This window comes from Mastigoproctus giganteus, chromosome 10 (assembly GCF_048544385.1).
Source record: "Mastigoproctus giganteus isolate SK-2022 chromosome 10, ASM4854438v1, whole genome shotgun sequence".
Lineage (NCBI taxonomy): Eukaryota > Metazoa > Arthropoda > Arachnida > Uropygi > Thelyphonidae > Mastigoproctus > Mastigoproctus giganteus.
The window spans coordinates 55726415-55749998 of record NC_143584.1 but is presented as its reverse complement, the minus strand read 5'-3'; the positions used below and the strand labels follow the sequence as shown (position 1 = coordinate 55749998).

Here is a 23584-nt window from a genome sequence, read left to right as displayed (position 1 = left end):
AGCCATGCAGCAGAAACAGTATGTCTATGAGACAGCGAGTGGAGAGACTCTGTTAGAGATGAATTATTAATTAACCTAACTGCCCTCTTCTGAATGGAATCAAGAAGCCTGAGAGGGGTTTTGGGGGCACCACCCCAAATGTGGGAAAAATATTCCATTGTAGGGCAGATTTGCGATTTATACAGAGTGAGCAGCTGTTTGGAAGAAAAGTAACACCGAGAGCGAAAAAGAAAACCAAGTTTTTTACATGCAGAGGAAGCAATAGTTGTAATGTGCTTGAGCCAAGAGAGTTTAGAAGTCAGGGTAATCCCCAAAATAGATATATCATTTTGTGTAGAAACCGGATTGTCACCAAAGATAAACATAGGAGCAGAAGAATCCTTTTTGCGAGATATAAAACAAGACTGGGTTTTGGAAGGGTTGAAATCACTTTGAGCATGGACTGGGCAAGGAAGACCATTACAATAAAAATAGCCACCTATTGCAGTTTCTGAAGGATATGTTTCTCAGACTCAACCTGAAGCAAAAATGCAAACCCCCCACCAGAAAAGAGAAACTCCTTGACCTGGTCTTCACAAATTTTGACGTAAATATTAACTATACTCCCAATTATTTCCACTCGGATCATCTAGCCTTATTGCTTGACTTTGATATCAAGACCAAATATATCAGCAATGAAGTCAGGGAATGCTCCTTCAATTTTAGGAGAGCCCCCTGGGACAAAATAAGAAATGAAATCTTAAATGTCAACTGGCAACCATTATTTAGGAGTCAAGACCCAGATATAATTCTGGACATGCTGTACAACAACTTAGACCTAATTATCAAAAACTATACACCCAAGAGCCATGCAAAGGCAAACACTAATAAATTTCCTATGTGGTTCACAAAAGAAATTATTCAATTACTCAAGAAAAAAACAACAAATGTTCATCGATTTCAAAAACACACAGAGACATGACATTTACATTCAGTTCTCCAATCTAAGAAGGCAAATAAAAAGCAATATCAATTTGGCCTACCAAAATCACTTAGTTAACCTACAGAATGCAATGCTAAACAGGCATGATATGGGTCCATTCTGGAAGCATTGGAAAATGGGTTATAAAAAACACAAAAACATGAACAAAATGGAGACCATTCAATCAGATGAATTTACAAATTTCTACAGTGAACTATATACTGAAAAAGCTGATCACAGCAGTAAGCTTGATAACACCTCTCCCTCCTCATATTTCAGTGATACCCTGACACAATTTGAAGTCAATGCAGAGACTTTATTGAATACCCTCAACAAATTTAAATTAAGTTATGACACAAACACCGGCAGTTTCCCCATGGCACTCTGGAAACACTGCTTTGTTGTCTTGCAACAACAACTTATACATCTGATCAAAGCCATTTTCAATAAAGGATCACTCCCCGGAACATTAAAGGAAACCACTATCACCTCTCTTTTTAAAAAGGGGGCTAAAGACACATTCCTCATTTCGACCCATACACAAATCTAATCCTCTAAGCAAGATCATTGAGAACCTCCTTTACTCTCAACTCTGCTCCTTCATGAAAAATAAATTCAGCCACATTCATCATGGCTTCCTAATGGGCAGATCAACAGTGACTAACCTACTCTCCATAGAACATGACATAAAACTTAGCCTTGACAATAACAATCAGATAGACATTATATACCTGGACCTACAGAAAGCCTTTGACTCAGTACCACACAAGTTGCTTTGCCTCAAATTAAAGCACATAGGTTTATCAAGTAATGCCTTATCACTTATGTCTAACTTCCTTGAAAACAGGAAAAGCAGAGTTCATTTTGAAGGAAGATACTCCTCCACTTTCCATATACAAAGGGGAGTCCCACAGGGTTCTCCTCTGGGGCCACTACTCTTTGCTATATATATTAATGACATACAAGATTGTATGCAACATGTTGACATCAAAGTGCTCTCATATGCAGATGACTTGAAAATATACAAAACCATCAAAACAACACAAGACTGTGAACCACTGGAAAATGGACTAGACACCATCACCCGATGGATCACAAACAATGGTCTAACACTAAACTTAAACAAATGCTGCACCATGTCTGTCGCAGACTATCACAAAAAACACAAGATTAATTATCCCTATAAAGCTAATAATCATAAGCTATTGAGAATACATGAGGTTTCAGATTTGGGAGTATGGTTTTCTGAGAAGGGAAACTTCAACAAACATGTAAATAAAACTACAGCTAAGGCCTCCAAATCCCTTGGACTGGTTAAAAGAATCTGCTTCGATTTCACCGACGTACAGCTCATAAAAACAGCTTGCATAATGATGTTCAACCCAATTCTAGAATATGCCTCACAAATCTGGAATCCTCACACCAAAATTCTTATAAAACAACTGGAACGTATTCAGAAATCCATAGTCAGATTCCTGGTGTACAAATCTAGGTTGGAATTGAACACAAAATCCTACGAAATGGTACATTCACTTCGGGATTGTACCACTCTACCAAAGAAGAGCTGCGGCAGACTGCAAATTCCTAATGCATCTCGTGGCTGGAAAGTTGGATGCCCCCGAGCTGCTCTACCTCATCAACTTCAGCTGTCCTCCAAAAGTCTTGAGAAGACAAAATATGCTGGCAGAAGAGCCATTCAGAACTGATCAACTCAGATTCCATTACTTCAACAGAACTACAAAATTGCTGAATGAATCCAACATTGATATCCTAAATGAAATCATTAATATCAAAAAAGAGCTACAAAGGTTTTACAATCAAACTAATAGAGAATGAAAATAAATGACTAATTTAATAATAACAATAATAATACTATAAAGATAGGTATACTTAGCTTTAACCAAAAAAAAAAAAAAAAATTTTTTTTTTTCAATGAACAAAGATAAGAAATAACAATTAGGAAAAAAAAAAAATAGGGATAACAATAAGAATAATAACACAAATCAATCAATGCATCTATTTAATGTGAACTTTCAAGAAAAGAAAACAACAAAATGCTTAGAAATACAAATTTCTCTATTACCACAGCTTTGCTCAAATGCAAATTGCTTGTAACGTATGATATGCATTGTATATGTTGTAAATTGACCTTGTATATTTGAAATTGTATATTGATACCTGACATTGGGTACAGATTGTAAATAGAATGATTACTGTATTGCTACTGTAAAATTCCTCCTCTGTAAGGCTTCGGCTGTTTTGGAGTAATAAAAAAAAAAAAAAAATCAACTAATTTGTCTTGGCCCCACTGGAGAATTACCTGAAGATCGGCAATTGAGGAATTGGTAGCAGATTTTCGAGAAGTTTAAGCTGATTGAGCAGGGAAAGGTTTCTCAAAATGGAAAGTGAAATGTAATGTGCTATCATCGGCAAAACTATAGATAGGATTTCCAGTCAGTGGAAGAAAGTCATTAATATACAAGAGGAAAAGAGTGGGGGAAAGAACTGAACCTTGGGGGACACCGGCATTAGTGAAGAAGTTAGAAGACAGAGAGCCATCATCCTCAATGAACGCTCAGAGAGAAAACTGAATAACCAATTACAAAAAACAGTTGGCAAACCATGAGATGGAAGCTTGTTTAGAATACCTTTATGTCAAACACGATCAAAAGTCTTTGAGATGTCAAGAGCAACTATTTGTGTTTCACTGAACCTTTCCAATTAATTAGTCCATAAATTGGTAACATAAGCCAGAATATAACCAGTGGATCGACACTGATGGAATCCATACTGGCTATCATTGACCAGGCGGAAGGTTTAAGTAGTTTAAGAGTTGGCAGTTAATTAATTTCTCCATTACTTTAGAAAGAGTAGAAGTAATTACAATAGGACAATAATTGGATGGGAGGGATTTGTCACCCTTTTTAGGAACTGGCTGGATATGAGCAAATTTCCAAACAGAAGGAAAAACACCTTTGGAATAAGAAAGTGAAAAAAAGGCGGCAAAGAATAGGAGTAAGTTCAGGAGCACAGGTTTTGAGAACAAGTGGAGATACCATCAGGACCTGGAGCTTTCTTAGCATCAAGATTTGTCAAAATCCTTCTGACATCCTTTTGACGGAAGACCACAGGAGGCATCGAATGGAGCTTGTTGGGAATGATGGTAGGTGTTTTACCAAGATCATTAATACATGAGTTGGAAGAAAAATGGGATGCTAGCAGGTCAGCTTTTTCCTTGGCTGAAGTGACAACAGAACCATCTGGTTTGGACAGAGGTAGGAGCAGAGTTGGGCAAAAGTTGCGGCCAATGGCTTTGGCAAGAGACCAGAATGCTCGGCTACCATTAGGGCAAGAAGCAAGTTTTCTATTCTTAGCCTGTTCAAACTCTAGTTTAGATTGATAACTGCTTTACAATTGTTGCGAGCATTGGTGTAGGCAGAAAATGAAACTGAATAATTAGAAACAAGCCAATTACAATATGCAATGTTCTTCTCTTGAACAGCCTTAGCATATTTATTGGAAAACCAAGGTTTAGATAAAGGACGAGATTTTAAAGTGGAGTGTGGGATAAAGGATTCCATTCCTGCAAGAATAATTTCACTGACCCGATCTGAGCAAATGTTGACATCAGAAGTTATGAAACAGTAATCCGACCAAGGAAAAGAAGAAAAGAAATCTCGCAGGTCATCCCATTTTGCATTCTTGTAATGCCAAACAACACGAGGTTGGGAATAGCCATGAGATAAAGGCTCCATTGGAGAAGAGACAATCACCAAGTTGTGATCTGAAGTGCCTAAAGGACCTCTCACTTCAACCGTGTACTTGGAAGGGTTGTTTGTGAGAAACAGATCAAGTATGTTGGCTGTATGATTAGGATTGTCTGGTATTCTTGTAGGTAAATGAACAATCTGTGCAAGGTCATTAGTAATTGCAAAATCCTCAGCATCTCGACCAGCTGGGTCGGTGTGACAAGAAAACGGAACCAGCTAGAGTTGTGAACATTAAAATCACCAAGGAAAATTACCTCACTGTTAGGAATGTTGGACTGGAGAAAGTCAAGTTGAAAAGAGAGGAAGTCAAAGAGCTCCAAATGATTAGTGGAGTTGGGAGAATGGTAGAGACAACAGATGGATTTGACAGAATGAGGTAGAGAGATTTAAAGCCAGAGGAGATTTCAAATTACCAATTCTCTAACCAGGAATATCAGAATAGACATATGCACAAGTACCACCTTTGAGGCAAAAGGAATCATACAACGAATAATTTGGACATCTGAGATGAGCAGTAGTTGAATCAACCGATAACTGAGATTCTATCAGAAAAAGTACATGGGGTTTGGCAGACTGCAAATGGAAATGGACATCGTTGAGATTAGAATTGAGACCACGTATATTTGTGAAATTAATTAGGAAGTGTTTGGGAGGTTTAGATCTTTTCGCAGATAAGCTTATTGTATTAGTTTCACTATTCGTGGTGTATTCAATAGTAAGAAAAGGGGTGGGACATGCTGTATGAAGTAATGAAATTTTTGGATATGGCATACGCGTGGTAAGGACATACCCAGATCCTTGACATAACATGGACTTGACAATGCCCCCCGCATACACACTACTTGGACTCCTTCCAGTCACTGGCACCTCCGTAGCCAGGTGGGCAGGAGCAGCAGTGCGTAGCACACGTTTCTTGATTAGACCTGGGTTCAAGCCGGTGACCACCAAATACGGAGGATGTGGTAAAGTCAGGGATTGACCACGGCATATCCCCAGAGCAATATGGCCTTAGTTGCTAATGCTCTTAAAAACCAAATAACAACAACAACCTCCAGTCACTATCTGGCAGAGTACAGGTAGCAAGATTATACACTAGCTGATCCGGAAGCCTCCTAGAGAGTTACTAATAGGTTCGGTGTACTAACTAGCAGCCTACCTGCAAACACCATTTTAGAGCTGTACCCTCGAAATCTACGGAATCTATGGATCTCATCACGATGTTCATCATAACCTCAAAAGTCATCAATCATACTGCATGATGGAAGAGATGGGGAAAGGTTGACTACTGCACTTACGCTCCTGATCACTCGGCTAAGTCAAGAAAAATTGCCCAAGATATGCATTAACATTTTGTGCATTAAAAATAGGAAGGAAGAGAAGATTCTGAAATTTTATTAATGTTTTTATATGATTAAAGGTTTTATGGAAGGGCAAACACATTTCACCATGATAACCCACAGAATTTTAGCTATCGGTATTATAGCAAATGCAATAAGATAGAGTTTACTGCCCATTTATAATAGATTGCACTATCAGAAAGCCCAGTAAGCAGGGAACTGCAAATTGTTTTTATTGTTTTATGGTAGTGACCTCCAGAAATGTGCTCCTCTGCTCACGTTATCACGCCTTACAAAATTTCTGTTCGAACATAAAAATGTGAGATCCTGAAAACATGAGTCGGCCTACAGTATCACCTATTATCTTGTGAATACAGCGAATGACAACAGTGTGTCTGACCAATACAACTACAGTGAATGGGAAGTATAGCTCTCACATATTTGACATTTGACATTTTTTAAGCTTTGTAAACTTGTGTGTATTGCTGCGCAGGTTGCTACATTCAGACCTGGTGTTGTTACTCACAGCTGAAATCATGCATGAGCCAACGCGAAAATCACATTATACTCGCATTGTTCCCTAATATATCAGTGGCGCTGGAGCAAAAACAAGTTGTCAAAATGCATGTTATAACAGAACTAACTTTAGTAGTAATGCATGTTATAGCAGAACTAACTGTAGTAGTCCATTAGGAGGCATGTGATGCAGGAAAGCAAGCGTATGTAGCATCAGCGAAAAAAATGTTTCACGCATCCAATCCCTAAAAAAGCTTGTCCAGTTCCTCCTTGAATTTGTTTAAGTTATCGATTTCCACACCAACATGTGGAAATTTATTCCAGCAATTAACCACCTGCTGGCTAAAGGCAAATTTCAGCACATCTATTCTACAACTGCTTTCCTCAATTTGAATTTATGCCCCATCAGGTTCGTAATATGAGCAAGCTGAAGAATCCCACCAGAATTCAGTGTGCTTATCCCATTCAAGACCTTATTCACCTCAATCAGATCACCTTGCAGGTGTGTTTTTTTTTGGCTGATGCTGCATGTTAAAGCTTGCATCACATGTTGCCACTACTACTGTTACCTCTAGTAATCTAGAGGTAATAGTAGTAGTCTCAGCATGTGATGCAAGCTTACAAAGCATCAGCCTAAAAAAAATAATAATATAAAAAACTTCCCAAATCCCTTAAATTGATTTTTTTAGTCCTTCCTTAAATTTATTCAAATTACCCACTTACACTACAGATGGAAAGTTGTGAAACAATCACCCGAACACTGATTGAAGGCAAACCTATGCACCCCGCGTGTGTGTGCAGTTTGAGCAAGAGGAAGAATATCATCAGCACTGAGCTTGCTCAATCCATTCAGAGCCTTAAACACCTCAATCAGATCACCTCACATGTGTCTAGTCTCCCGACACTGCATTTTGCACACCTGAAGCATTTCATGGTAATATCACCCTTTCGTTCCCTTCATCAATCTAATTGCCGTTTCCAGCAGCTCTACATCCTTTCTAAAATGAGGCCTCCATACCTGTATGCATTACTCAAGATTTGGTCTAATCATTGTCTTGCAAAGTTCCTGTATATCATTGACAAAACCCCATGGTTACATTAATGAATTGATAGAGCTACACTGTAATATCACTGGGAGATTGAGTAATTTATTGTTGAATGGGTACAATTTTAAGGAATTGAACACGTCAATGCCAAATAAACTATTTATGGCTACATTTCGAGAACTCGCTGTTACCTGTCTTCATGCCTATTAACATGATCTGGTTGGGGAAGACTCGGACTTCCCCAAGATGCTCCACTCTTGGATCACATTACTGTAGATTTATTTATAATATAACTTATTCTCAACAGAAAAGCAGTAAAATTGATGATTAAATTTTTTGATTATGTTTTGGTATGCTTAAATTAAAGGTAGAAAAAAACTTACAATAAACCAGAAGTGTTTTCTGAAAAGCCTTCGACTCGAGATTATTGAGAATGTGTTGTTCATGCGATATGACTTGCATAGCAGTACTCAACTGTTTTTTTTTTTTTTTTTTTTTTTTCAAGGCCCCTCCCCTACTAGATCCCTTAGCATGCCTGCGAACTCTTCTAGTCTGATAATTGAGCGTTTTCAGCTTTCCAGTATGTTCAGTTTTATTCTGGTTTTCTGTCAAGTTTGAGTTATTTGTGATATATATGTTATTTTTATTTATTTATTTACAGCTCTACCAACTTTAACAATATGCACTTAAAAGCAGTGCATTGTTTTTGTAATTTACAATAGTAAATGACAAAAATAATCTGAAATTTGTATATCATGTTTTGACCGATATCTTTTGTCTTTATGCCACAGCACAGAATACCATGTGATGAAGACAACTTTTAATTCTTTATTTTTTTTTTTTTTATTATTTTTTTTTTATTATTATCTTTTGTAACTCAGGAATTTAGCTAACCATCATCCAATTACTAATTATTGGATAGTGTTTTGTGTTGTTTGTTGTTAAAAGGTTAGTTTAAAAATGTAATAACCAGTTTGATTCTTTAAGAGAATCTGTTAATGAAAGATAGGAGCCTTTTTATATTAAGGTGCGGGTGCCAAAACAGCAAGAGGAGCCATGCACCTGAACAACGACAGATTGTTGAGTAGTATGGCTCTGCTGTAATAGTCATTTTGTGTCATTTTGCATAATGCATTATAGTCAAGTATAAGAGCAATATATGAGGACCTACTTAACTTGGTAAGGAATCTTAGTTTTATTGAAACATGCTAGAACATACAAAGCCTTGATTGAGTATTCTCAGCTAGTAAGACTTTGTAGACTACATTTCAGGTTTTCTGTGGAATCTTTCTTAGGCAAGATGGGGAGGGCTAAAATTAATAAAATGTATACACGTTAATATACAAAGTTAAGTAACAGACTGAAGGTTTATATTTTAATTAAATGACTATGAAAATAAAGGTAAATTCTGATTTCTGCGTAATTAACATATTCAGCAGAATTGGCTGGATGAATAGTAATCACATAATACAGCATACTAGAATGCCATTTCATAGTGTATCTCTACTTGTTCAAGGGCTGTGTACCTACTAGTACATTTCAATAAAACTGAAAATTTGTTGCCAGCACATGATTTAAGCATCTCCTAATTTAAAATAAATTCATGTAATGAAATGAACTTAAAAAACCCTATGTAATCCTTTAGTAATTACGTTTTTCTAATATTAATTAGAAATTAATATTAGAAAAACGTTAAGTAAAAAAAAAAATAAAAACAAGGCTTTAAAACACTATTTATTGTCAATTTGGAAGTTATTCTTCAACATTACACATCTGTCGAAAATTTGTTTTCTTATCTAAAACAAACACATTATACAGTCACATCTGAATCAAATCTGAAATTAGATTAGACCAGGGTGCAAATAATTCATATTTAATTATAGTAACTTTGTTTATACCCATAGTGCAATTCACTATTCTTTATGTTCATACAAACTGACATGTATTTCTGCAACTGCTTTTGCATTTTGATCCTTTCAAATTATATATAGGTAACTTGGGTAACCGAACTCCACATTATGGCAGCCAGACTCCTCTTCATGAAGGTAGCCGCACTCCTAGCCACGGCGGTGCTTGGGATCCATCAAATTCTAATACTCCAGCTAGGTATGTATAGTCATTTGATTTGTAAATGAATCTCATCTGACAATACAGTAGTTACCATTTTATGGACAGTCATTATATGAAGTGTGGTAATCAAGTTCCAAGACTTGTGCAGTAAAATGGTTTTATTTTTATTCAAACTAATCCCCATCTAATTGGAATGCACTTATTACACTGCTCTAAACGTTTCTGTAAGTAAAGGCATCCAATGATGATGTTCAGTGCAAACGTTTTTCTTTATGTCTTCAACAAATCTCTTTCCTTTGAGGGCAGTTTTCACCTTGGGAAAGAGGAAGAAGTCTGCTGGTGCTAGATTGGGATAGTAAGGTGAATGGTTGAGCTATGCGATGCCAGGTTTCATCAGAAATATCTTCACAAGTGCAGAATGAGTGGGGCATTGTCTGCCCCCACTGATTCCACACTTGTTGTGAAGATACAATAAGAACCAGCTGCCTTTCTCTAGAAATTGGGACCTCACCCAGGAAATGCACTTCAGTACACTTTGGACTACCTGTACATAGAGCACAGCATGCATTCTCTCTCTCTCTCTCTCTCTCAGGTACAAATTCATTGTAAATCACTCCCCGTTTGTCAAAAAACATGATCAGCAGCATCTTGATCCTTGGACTTCTCTAAACAAAATGTTTTTCTGCCTTGGTGATGATTTTGAAGTCCACTTCATGCGCTGATGCTTCATCACTCATACTGAAACACCCAACACTCATTTCTAGTGACAATACAGTCAAGGAAATTAGGATTTGCTTAATAACTGTGGATGAAGTGTCTTCTTATAATGACACTTTGTTGCCTCTTTTAGTCTGTGTACAGGCGGACCTGTACCGATGGCACAGTTGTGCAAAAGGAAGGTCTATGAACAATTTTGCATAGGCCTTCCTTTTCTCTAAATCATGCAGAATTTTACAGATCATCTCCTTATTCATATCCAACTCACCAACCTTTATTCTAAGGGTGAAATGCTAATCTCTTGCTACAATTTCCCAAACTTTTGCAACTCTATCCTCATTTCAAATGGTTGAATACCAACTGCTTGGGCTATTGTGAAAATCATCTGATATGATTTAATGTTTCTGTTTCAGATCTCCCAGGTTAAAACAAATGGTATTCGTTCATTGCCCCATTGCAAAATTAGGGCATTGAATATTAATGACACTAATGAAACTGATTGTTACTTGCAACCTGTGAGACTACTGGACAATCTCAATACCGCCATCTGCTGGAGAAGTTTGAACTGCAACATATCACTTCCATGTTTTTTTTTCACCTCATAAAACATGATGGCAACAGCACCAGTCCAGGAACTTGATTGCCACACCTCTTCTGCATTATATATGCAAAAATGATTGCATATATGATGGAATTATAATTTTACATATTATGAGTACATGTTAAAATAGAATGATTTTGGAAAGCACGTACAAAAAAAATATATAAACTTGCTTAGCTCCTCTGCAGCTCATGCTTTTGGAGGTTTTGAATTTGTGAATTAAAGTTCAATAAAATTATCAAAAATATATATAAAGCAAAATTTTGCTCACTAGGGCTCCACCTTAGTTGCCACAAGGCCTAAGTGAATGAAAAAAATCAAAAGACCGCATTTTAACAACCCTTGAACCAGAAGTTTAACCTTTATTCTACTGTGAGATAGATGAAAATTTTATAAGTTTTCATGAGCTAGTGCTCTACTTATGCATATATACATGCTTTGATCAAAAAGTTTAGCAAGCATTGCAAAAATTTATTCAATAATAAATATTTACACTGTTAATATTCTTCGATATAATCTCCTTCTGCTTTTGGCATAGTGCAATACAGTTAATTCCAGCCAAATCATGGAATATATTCAAGGAGGAACTGGACAAACTTTTAGAGGGAATGATTGTGTGAATTTTTTTTTTTTTTTGGCTGATGCTAAGCTTCCTTTCTTGCATCACATGCCTCTACTACTACTACTATATGCCACTTCATGGGGTTGATCATAGGACCAGAAGAAAGAATGCTGAAAGAAGGATAGTATTTTAAGCACGAGTTTATAACAAGAGTTTACCATATTCTTATCATTAATTGAGTTAGTTATAATCCCCCCCCCCCCACACACACACAAGTCAGCTTTCACTGACGAAAACATCTTTATTGTCTTTTAAAATATTAGCATTAGCATTAATAGAGGCATATAATGCAAGAAAGCAAGCTTATGCAGCATCAGCCAAAAAAAAACTTCCACTTCACACCTCCGTTCGTTCGAAATACCTGTCCGGCTGAGCCTTAAATTTATTTAGGCTATCAACTTCCACGACAAGGGATGGAAGTCTGTTCCACCAACCAACTACCCACTGGCTAAAGGCAAATATCCGCACATCTGTCCTACATCTGTCTTTCCTCAATTTGAAATTATGCCCTCTCAAGTGATTATTCTGACCAAGAGGAAGAATCCCATCAGCATTGAGCATGCTCAAACCATTCAAGGCTTTATACACCTCTATCGGATCACCTCGCCGGTGCCTAGTCTCCAGACACTGTAATTTGCAAAACTTAAGCCTTTCTTCGTAAGAGCAACCCTTTGTTCCATTCGCTAATCTTGTTGCCCTTCTCTGTACTCGTTCCAGCAGCTCTACATCCTTCTTGAAATGAGGCCTCCAGACCTGTATACAGTACTCAAGGTGTGGCCTGACCATTGCCTTATGGAATAATCACCTCCTTATCCCTGCTAGAAAAATTCCTATATATCATTGACAAGACACCATGAGCTACTCTTGCAGCCCATCTGCACTGCTCAGAGAACTTCATATCTACCTGCACAATTACCCCCAGGTCCTTTTCATGCTCTACCACTGTCAGTGTAGTACCACAGAGTTGATACGTTGCTCTGGGGTTGCTGTTTCCCATATGTAGTACTACATTTGTCAATGTTAAACTTCATTTGCCACCTCTCAGCACATCTGCTCAACCTTTCCAGATCCTGTTGCAGCAGTATAGTGTCAGTAGTGTCCTTGACAACCTTTGTATCGTCTGCAAACTTGGACATTAAGCTTGATATACCATCATCAGTATCATTTATAAATACAGAAAACAATAATGGACCCAAGACTGAACCCTGAGGGACTCCACTAATAACATTAGTCCACGATGAGCAGTGTCCATTGATTACCACTCTGTCTTCTCCCCCTCAACTACCCCTTTATCCATGGCAGCAATTTGCCTCCAATGCCACACTGCTCCAATTTGTGCAGCAGTCTTCCATGTGCAACAGTATCAAAAACCTTTCTAAGATCCAAGTATATAATATCAAAGTTATTCCCTGCATCCAGTTCTTTTGTGACTGCATCATAGTATCCAATCAAATTGGTCAGGCAAGACTTCCCCTTAACAAAACCATGCTGTGTTCGAGCTATAACTGAAGTCTTGTCTAGATATCCTGCTGTGCCTCCATTAATTTTCCCGAAACAGAAGTTAAACTCACAGGTCTATAATTATTTGTGTCAGCCTTTGATCCTCCTTTGTGAATTGGGGTCACATTTGCACATCTCCAGTCTATGGGTACCTCCCTTAAGTCCAAGGAAGCTCTCATAATTATGGCTAAGGGTTTGCTTACTTCCTTCGCTGCCTCCTTTAATATAACTGATTAGATCCCATCCACCCCTTTCTTGTGTTTATCTTCAACAATTTTTCCTCCACTTTACTCTCAGTTATTACAAGATTATCTAGCTTAATGCCAGACTTGAATACACCTCTGGCATTCCCCTCGCTGAATAACTCCTCATGTGTGAATGTCGATGCAAAATATTCATTTAGTTTGTTTGCTACCTGAGTAGGATCATCAACAGTTGAACCATCGATATCAAGTGGACCAATCTGATTCATCCCCTTCCTTCTAGAGTTTACATAAGTAAAGAACTCTTTGCTGTTTTTCTTTACATCCTTTGCCAAAGATTTCTCGTAATCTGCCTTCGCCTGCCTAGCCTCCTTTGTAACTTGGTTACAGATCAGCTTATATCTATCATAGGCTTCTGTGTCACATGTTAATTTATATGTATCCCATGCATTTTTCTTCTCTGTCATATGTCTCATTAGTTCATCTGACATCCATTTAGGCCTAAACCTTGAACAATATTTCTTAGTTGGTATGTAAAGCCAAGATAAGTTCTTTGAATGCTTCCCATTTTGAATTTGCTGTTCGTAACATCATCAGTTGGTCCCACTGTATAGAATTTAAATACTGTCTCAGATCATCGTAGTTGCCTTTACAAAAGCAATAACCCTTCCCTTTACCCCTGATGGTAGTTACCTCTTTGAGTAAATCCCATATTTTAGCAGCATAGACTGGAACTGTTTTGTCCTTCTTTAAATCTCCGTACATATGCAACAAATTCCTCCAACTGCGTCGATCGTGTGCTATACGAGCAGCTTTGGAAAAGTGTCATGCCCAGAAGTTCACTGATCCCATCCTTCCACCTAGTTGCAGTTCTTCCTCTGCACCTCTTCCCCTCAGTTTTTCCTTCCATTATATTCTTCAACAGAAAGTTTTCCCCTACTATATGACCAAAAAAACCTGTTTACTTTTGTTGATGCTGTGAAGAAGAATTTTAGGCCTGCCAGTTTTATTCAATACCCACTCATTTGTTCTTCAATCCAAGTAAGAAATACACGGTATTCTCCTGTAACACCACATTTCAAATGCCTCAATTTTCTTCCTGTCAACTCTTTTCAGGTTCCATAAGTGGCAACTGGAAAAATTAACAAATCAATGATTCTCAGTTTCGTCTTTAGGGGCAGATAATGATCTCTCCATAATTTTATAGTTAAGATATCTATTATTATATTTAATATTTTAAAAATGCATCCTATTGGATGCAGTTTTAAGGCCAAATAAGAAATGACTTGTACACATGGTTAGGTTAGGAATTTATATTATCAAGTTATATATGTAATTTGTATGTTGTTGGTGTGAAAACCTCACCAGAGAAGAGATTGTTCAGAAATCTGAATTGTGCAAACTACAAGGATAGCAACCCATTTAGTATCTTTTGGATGACCTTCAAAAAATTGGTTGCAGCCGAATATGTACATGTATTCTTAAAAACTGTTGCGAATTACATAATTTTTCAGTGTAGAAAATATTATCTGCTTTTCAGAAAAAGCCAGTAAATTAGTCCTTATGATGATTTTTGGAATTTAGTGTGGACTAGCTGTTTAAGTTTAAATATTGTTATGAAAATCAGTGGTCCACTGTGGTCATTAGCTATAGGAATCAAAGAATTCAACAACAGTTATTCTTAATATCTATTTCACAGTTTTTTTACATCTGCAGTATAAATTAATTAATGATTGAAGTTATAGTTCATTTGTAGTTTCACAACTTCATCTCGGCGCCTCCATAGCCAGGTGGGCAGGAGCAGCAGTGCGTAGCACATGCTTCTTGATCAGGCAGGGGTTCGAGCCCGTGACCACCAAATACGGAGGATGCGGAAAGGTCAGGAAATGACCACCGCATATCCCCTGAGCAATATGGCCTTAGTTGCTAATGCTCCTAAAAACCAAATAACAACAACAACTTCATCTCCTTTTATTTAATAAAAGTTATAATTGATTTCGTATTGATTTTGTTTTAGATCTGGCGACTTTGAGGATTATCACTTTGATGAGCCTTCTCCATCACCAAGTTATAACCATGCAACTCCCGGTTACCAACCTGAAACTCCACAAGGGCCCTATACTCCACAAACTCCAGGAAGTACAGGAATGTACAGTTCAGATCACACATATTCCCCTTACCAACCAACGCCGTCACCTACTGGATTTCAAGGTATGAATTGTTGATTGGTTGAGTTTAATTTTGCTGGTGATCAAAGCACAAATTTTAAATTAAAATAATTAGAACCGTTTACTTCAGGCTAAAGTTTTAATTGTACTGAATAAATATCATCCATATTTATTGCATCCAAAACAACTTCTCTCCCATTTTTCCCATTAAAGAAGGTTTTGAAATTAGACCGCACTGTAAAGATAGTTCAGCTGTAGTAGGACATACATCGTATTTTATAGCACGGATGTAAAAACACACTAAGTCTAATGAAATTTATTTATCTCTCAAATTGAAGCTTACCACCACAAATTGCCTCATGCTGAGCTACTAATAAATAAAACTTCTCCAAAGAGAGAATTTTCTGTTACATTATATTAGTAATGTGATGGCATTTCATTGGACAACAGAGTGATGGTGTAACTCAAAATGGGCACTTTCAAAAGGTGCAAATAATAAATTTATAAAATGAGCTAATAAAATGCCTTAGGCTTATCATAAATAATATACAATAGAGGTAGATAATCCGAACTAATTGCAACCAGGGGTAATTCGGACTTCCGATTTGTTCGAATTTTCGAACTTATCAAAAATATAGTTCTGGAGACTAAAAATTTGCACTTACATATTTTTATTCATAGGTAACAAAACAAATGGAACTTTCAGTCACAGTAACACATATTAGCATTAGTAGAGGCATATGATGCAATAAAACAAGCTTATACAGCATCAGAGTGGGGGGCGGCAATCAGATATTCCCATTTGCTCCAGAAGTTTGTACATTTCTTCTTTGAATTTATTTAAGCTATCTACTTTCACAACGACAAATGGAAGTTTGTTTCAGCAAAGGTAAATTTCCTCAATTGCAGTTTATGCCCCATCAGCATTGAGCCTGCTCGATCCATTCAAGCCCTCAATCAGATCGCCTCATAGGTGCCTATTCTCCAGATGCTGAAATTTGCAGGACTTAAGCTCTTTCTTTGTAAGAGCAACACTTTGTTCCATTCACAAATCTTGTAGCCCTTCTCTTTATTCATTCCAGCAGCTCAACGTGCTTCCTAAAATTAAGCTTCTAGACCTGTACACAGTACTCAAGGTGTGGCATGACCATTGCCTTATACAAGGGGATAATACAAGGGGATAATCACCTCCTTAACCCTGCTAGCAAAATTCCTGTATATCATTCACAAGAATCCATGATAACACCACTTCATATCTGATTGCACAATTACCCCTCAGTCTCTAACATTTGTCAATGTTAAACTTCAGTTACCACTTTTCTACAACCTTTTGCAGTAGCGTACTGTCATTAACAACCCTGCCAACCTTTTTATCACTGCAAACTTCGACATTAAGCTTGATATACCTTCATCAATATCATTGATAAATATACATACAAAACAACAATGGGCCCAACACCGAACACTGGGGGACACCACGTATAACATTAGTCCATTGATTACCAATCTCTGTCTTCTCCCACTAACCCATCCTTTTATTCATTGTAGCAACTTGCCCTTAATACCATACTGCTCCAATTTGTACAGTAGTCTTCCATGTGCAATGGTATCAAAAGCTTTCCTGAAATCCAAGTATATGATATCAAAATTATTTTTTGCATCCAGTTCCTTTGTGACCAGTTCATAGTATCCAATCAAATTGGTCAGACAAGACTTCCCCTTAACAAACCCATGCTCTGTCTGAATTGTTACTGCAGTCTTGTCAGATGATCCTGCAATGCTTCTTTAATCAGTGACACCATTATTTTCACCCAAAGAGAATATAAACTAACATTTCTGTATTACTCGTGTCACCCTTTGATCTCCCTTTGTGAAGTGGAGATTCATTTGCACATCTCCAGTCCGTGGAGACCTCCCCTAAGTCCAATGATGCTCTCATAATTATGAATAAGGGTTTGCTTACTTCCTTTGCCGCCTCCTTTAATATAACTGGACAGATCCCATCCATCCCAGGTGCATTTCTTATGTCTAACTTCAACAATTTCTCCTCCACTTTGCTCTTGGTTATTACAATATATATTACAAAATCATTTAACTCCCTGTTAGAGTTTGATTAACTTCTGGCCTTCCCCCCCATGAATAACTCCTCGTGTGAATGTAGATGCAAAATACTCATTCAGTTTGGCAGCTATATGAGCAGGATCATCTACAGTCAAACCATCGATATCAAGTGAGCCAATCTGATTCATCACCTTCCTTTTCGAATTTATATAAATAAAGAAGTCTTTGCTGAGTTTATTTTATTTTATTTTTATTTTTTTTGCATCATTCGCCAAAGTTTTCTCATAATTTTCCTTCACTTGCCTAACCTCCTTTGTGACTTGATACAGACTAGCTTATATCTACCATAGGCTTCTACGTCACCTGATAATTTATATGCAACCCCTGCATTTTTATTCTCTGCACGAGTCTCATTAGTTCATGTGACATCCATTTAAGTCTAAACCTAGAACGGTATTTCTTAGTTGGCATGAGAAGCCTAGTAGCTTGCCGGATTATTTCCTTGAATGCTTCCCATTTAGAATTTGCTGTTGGTAACATCATTAATTGGTCCCGCAGTATAGAATTTTAAAAAATCTCTGAGTAAAGTAAAAAAAAGTAAAGGTGACTACAGTATCACCGTTACGAAAGCAAAGTCCTGTCCCTTTACCCCTGATGGTAGTTAAATCTTTAAGTAAATCCCACATCAGTACAATTTGATCGCTGCCACCTACTGGTTCCTTTATCTGTAAATTCTTTATGCATGAATAATCACTGGTGATAATCAGATCAACAGTATTACTTCCCCCCCCGGTTGCTTCCCGAACATGCTGCTGTAGAAAACAATAAATCCACAAAAGCCTTGCTAGTGTGTGAGTGACCATCCTACAAGTTCCAGTCAATATCTGGGAAATTAAAATCCTCCATTATAAGACAATCTGATTTACTGGCACACTATTTCTCTGTACAGTTGTTCAATATACTCATCAGAGCCATTAGGCCTATAACACACTCCTTTTTTTTTTTTTTTTTTTGTTAGTTGTTGTCACATCGGCTTCTGTGGTCATAATGCACCTCCCAAAGTTTTTGCATTTTACTCTGATCCAAGCCCAAGGCAGGAATCGAACCTGCGACCTTTGGGTTGGCAGGCAGGCACTTTAGCCACCTGGCTAGCCCAGTCGGCAACACACTCCTACTCTCAATTTTGCTTTCTCCATGCTTATCTCACACCAAACTGACTCAATGCTGCACTGTCCACCCATGTCAACTGGCTGCACCTCCATAGAGTTGTGTTTCTTAACTAATACGGTCTGAACACTACGGTTCTGACAGTGGGGAAGATGTCCCACCTGTGCACAAAATTGATATCGCCATCCTAAAGAATTATTAGCGAGTTGGACTAGGAGAGTTGGAAAAGAAGCTTCCTATATCTAAAATAAAGGTAATCCCTGTTGATTTATAATATAATAGAATATAGGAATTATCGAGCATTAATAGCTCTCAATTATCAAATCTATTAACTAATAACATGACTCCTCCTCCCTTCCTGTACTGTCTATCCTTTCTATACATATTGTACTCCCCAAATCCCAGTTCTGCATTCCTTATATCTGTGAGACACCACGTCTCTGATATCCCAATAATATTCAGCTTTGATGTCTTGACCAACACTTCAAATGCATTAAATTTATTTACTGTGCTCCTAGCATTGGTGTACAAGCAAGTATACATGCACCTGTTGTTACTCTTAGTTACCCAAAAACAGCCCATGTATTTACTTGTTTCATGACTCCCAGCAGTTCCTGAAATCCTGAGCAACTTGCTTTCCAGGCTGCTGCTCATTCCAATAGAAACAGTGCAAGAATCACTTCCACCTCTGCTGTGGCTACTGTTAAACTATTAGCCTGTGAATTCCCCCCGCCAAGCTAGCAGTTTCTGACCCACCTAACTGCCTCAATAGCATCAGCAAATATTCTTGCGTCCTTTCTATTTAAGTGTATCCCATCCCTGTAGAAGCAGTTTCTCCTGTTAGCAAGCACAGACCACGCTGAAAAAAATTCTACCCCATCAGCCTTGCACAGTCTCTCCAGGGCTGAATTGATTGACAAGGCTCTCATCATATACTTCCTACCATCGTGTCTGGGTAGGATTGCAAACACTTCCAACAATATGTACAACGATATCACCTTTTGTGCCTCTGAAAGATATCTGCTCTACAACAACATCAACTTTGCCCCTGGCAGACATAACCTGGTCCTATTCCACCTATCCTTTTTGCACAATATATTTCTCTTTTCCCTGACAATTGAGTTCACAACAATAACTAGTTCCTGTGGGCCAGTGCATTCTGCCTTGAAGATTGCTGCCATGTTGCCTAGTGTACGAGAGTGAGTTCTGTCATTGATTTGTGCAGCTGAGAGCTTGATGAGGCCCCTACCCCCATTTTAATTCCTTCGACAGCATCCACCTGACTCTTCAAACTCTCATAATAGTGTTCTCTCTTGGGCCACAGCACTTCCCGTACTTTGTGCATGTTGCTTTGCTGCTCATTTTTTTGGAAAAAAATGCCAAGAAGGACCTACATAATCCAAGAGGAAAAGTCACTGCCTGGCCACAAACCAATGAAGGACAGGCTTACACTTTTATTGTGCACTAATGCAAGTGGGGATTGTAAGATTAAGTCTCTTTTAGTTTACCACTCTGAAAATCCGCACACTTTTAAACGCAATAAAGTGCTAAAGGGTAAACTTCCGGTACATAACCCAAGAGGAAAAGTCACTGCCTGGCCACAAACCAATGAAGGACAGGCTTACACTTTTATTGTGCACTAATGCAAGTGGGGATTGTAAGATTAAGTCTCTTTTAGTTTACCACTATGAAAATCCGCACGCTTTTAAATGCAATAAAGTGCTAAGGGGTAAATTTCCGGTATTGTGGAGAGCAAATAGCAAGGCTCGGATAATAAGATTACTTTTTATGGAGTGGTTGACTGAAGTTTTTATGCCAACTGTCAAGAAATACCTTGAGGAAAATAATTTGCCCCTTAAGTGTCTGCTGGTTATGGACAACGCTCCTGCCCATCCTCCAAGTATGGAAGAAGACCTTGATGTTGAATACGACTTCATAAAAGTCAGATTTCTGCCTCCTAACACCACTCCTCTCATCCAGCCCATAGACCAGCAAGTAATTTCCAACTTCAAGAAGTTATATACAAAGGCTCTTTTTTCCGGGTGACCAACGACACGGATTTGACCCTGCGTGATTTTTGGAAGGATCACTTCCATATCCTCCACTGCATAAACCTCATTGACAAGGCATGGAACAATGTCTCTAACCGCACGTTTCAATCTGCCTGGAGGAGACTTTGGTCAGGTTGTTTGCCTGATAGAGACTTCGAGGAGACAGATTTAACTCTAGTAAACGAGATTGTGACCATTGGCAAGAGTTTGGGCTTGGAGGTCAACGAGGAGGATGTGGTGGAGCTGGTGGAGAACCACAGACAAGAACTCAACACAGAAGAACTTGTTGAATTGCAACGTGAACAGATGAAAGTTATGCAGGAGGAGCACTCAGGAGAGGAGGAGGAGGAAGAGGTGGTACATGTTTCAAGTGCTGAGATAAAAGAAATTTGTAGCAAGTGGAGTGAAGTGCAGGTTTTCATTCAGAAGCATCACCCTAACAAAACTGTGACCAGCAGAGCAGTGGACATTTTAAATGACAATGTGATGTCCCATTTTCAGAAAATTATCCAACAAAGAAAAAGACAAATGCCTCTGGATCGTTATCTTGTGAAAACACCAGCCACCGAGCCAGCAATCGAACCACTTCCCAGGATACAAACAAGAGAAAAAACACCAGAAATGCTCGAGGTTATTATGGAATGGGACTCTCCTTCAAAGGAGTAGTCTTCCTCCTCTACCATCTACCTGTGCCAGCAACTATCAACCACAAAGGTAAAGTTATACTGTCCATTTTATATTATATGTTTTTGCCACACATAAATCCGTAAAGTCAAAAAAAACAATGTTTCTGGGGGCGGGCGAATGGATTAATTGGATTTGCATTAATGGGAAAAATTGTTTTGGTTCGCGAACGGAATCAAAGAACGAATTAAGTTCGTAACCCGAGGTACCACTGTACTACAGAGTCCAGTCACAATATTATGACCCCCCCCCCCATGCAGACATCACACACGCCTAGCGAATCATACAGCGCACGTGTTAAGTTCACACACCACAAGCATATAAGGCTTGATGTTTGGCATCCGTGGACACAGTAACAGCCTCTGTCGTGGCAAAGAATGCAACATATCTAATCTGGGATAAGGCATGATCATCGGCTATCGGGCCAGAGGTGCCAACATTTCTGAAACAGCGGACTTTGTGAAATGCTGACCTTCTGCAGTGGTGAAAGTGTATCAAGATTGGATGAATGGGACAGTTTTGACAATCCAACGTGCCATTTGTGGAGTGCCATTGATCCCATAGGTAAATGTCAGCTGAAACAGTTCGTTAGGACTGATCGGCACTATGTTGCTGAACTGGCCATCCAAATGAACTGTGGGGGGGCACCTGAAAGGTCTCCAACACAAAAATGCAGCGAACGCTGTTATGCGTTTGGCTCCGGAGCATACACTGGGTGACAGCACCCATGCTGATGGCTATTCATCACAAACAACACCGTAAGTTTGCACAGTAATGCCGACACTAGATCCCGACTGAGTGGCCTTCTCCGATCAGTCACGGTTTCTTCTCCACCGAGTGGATGGACGGTGGTGTATTAGGCATGAAACCTCAGAGAACAGACACCCGGACATGGTTGTTGGCAGACTGGTGGAGGCGGCGTTATGGTCTGGGGAATGTTTTCATGGCATGGCATGGCTTGGGTCTGCTGATACTTCTGGAGGGCACCCTGAATGCAAATTGTTACCTATCGATCGTCACCAATCAGGTACACCTGTACATGTTGATTGTGTTCCCTGGGGGTGATGCTATCTCTCAGCAAGACAATGCACCATGCCATGCCGGCAGAATTGTCCGTGAGTGGTTTGAGAAGCACAAAGACTTCAGGCTACTCCCTTGGCCACCGAATTCCTCGGATCTTAACCCAATTGAAAATCTATGGGACCACCTCGATCGACACATCGGACGGGTGGATCCTCCACCAAGTAACCTACAGGAACTCTGGGGTGCACTGCAGTCTGCATAGTCACAGATACCTGTAGCAGCATTCTGCAAGGTCAGGGAATGACCACACGCATATCCCCGAAGTAATATGGCCTTAGTTGCTAATGCTCCTAAAAACAAACAACAACAACATTCCGCAGATTTATTGATTCCCTGCCATTGTGGCCGGCTGCAGTACGTGCTGAGAAAGGTGCATATTCTGGATACTAGGTAGGTGGTCATAATAATGTGACTGGACCCTGTATATACCACTATGGACATATGAGTATAATGATGATACTAACAATTCTGTGAAATAATGCGAAAATTATTCCACCATCGTTCAATTTTCTCTTTTGTGAAATGATGTTTATTTGATCACATATCTGTTTGATTTTTAGGCCAAATTATTAAGTAGTTCAGAATTATCATTAAAATTTGCATTTATAATAAAATGTAAATGTATCATGGGTTATTTTCTGTAGGAGTCAAAATCCATAGGAAAAGTGCTTACAGATAATGACTTCCATGATCATGATATAAAACTGTTTCCCATTACCTAACCACGTTTCTAATTTAGTAGCGAAAGGCATGAGGAATTATTAAGTTGACACTGCTCAAAAAATTTAATTTATATTAAAAGAAATTATGGAATCACATGTTTAACCATATTTTTCCTTAAAAGGTGCTCACAATACCCTTTCACCAAGTTCATTCTCTCTCTCTCTCTCACAGTATAGTTTGATAATTATTAGGCAGTTACAGTGTGAAAGTATTAAACTACTACCTGATACAGCTACAGTAGAGCGTTGATAATCCGAACTAACTGGGGAGCGGTGGTAGTTCGGATTTCCGAGTGTCTGTTCTG

At 38.5% G+C, this 23584-nt stretch overlaps 1 protein-coding gene across 2 annotated transcripts in view; it reads left to right on the top strand.

Moving 5' to 3' along the window:
* The window catches only part of Spt5 (Transcription elongation factor subunit Spt5), a 457857-nt gene that overhangs the window by 371385 nt on the left and 62888 nt on the right, over nt 1-23584 (top strand). For both annotated transcript variants that reach the window (XM_090382503.1, XM_090382504.1), the window contains exons 22-23: nt 9622-9736; nt 15361-15554. In XM_090382503.1, the coding sequence (XP_090238629.1) occupies nt 9622-9736; nt 15361-15554 (309 nt within the window). The remainder of the gene's footprint in view (nt 1-9621; nt 9737-15360; nt 15555-23584) is intronic.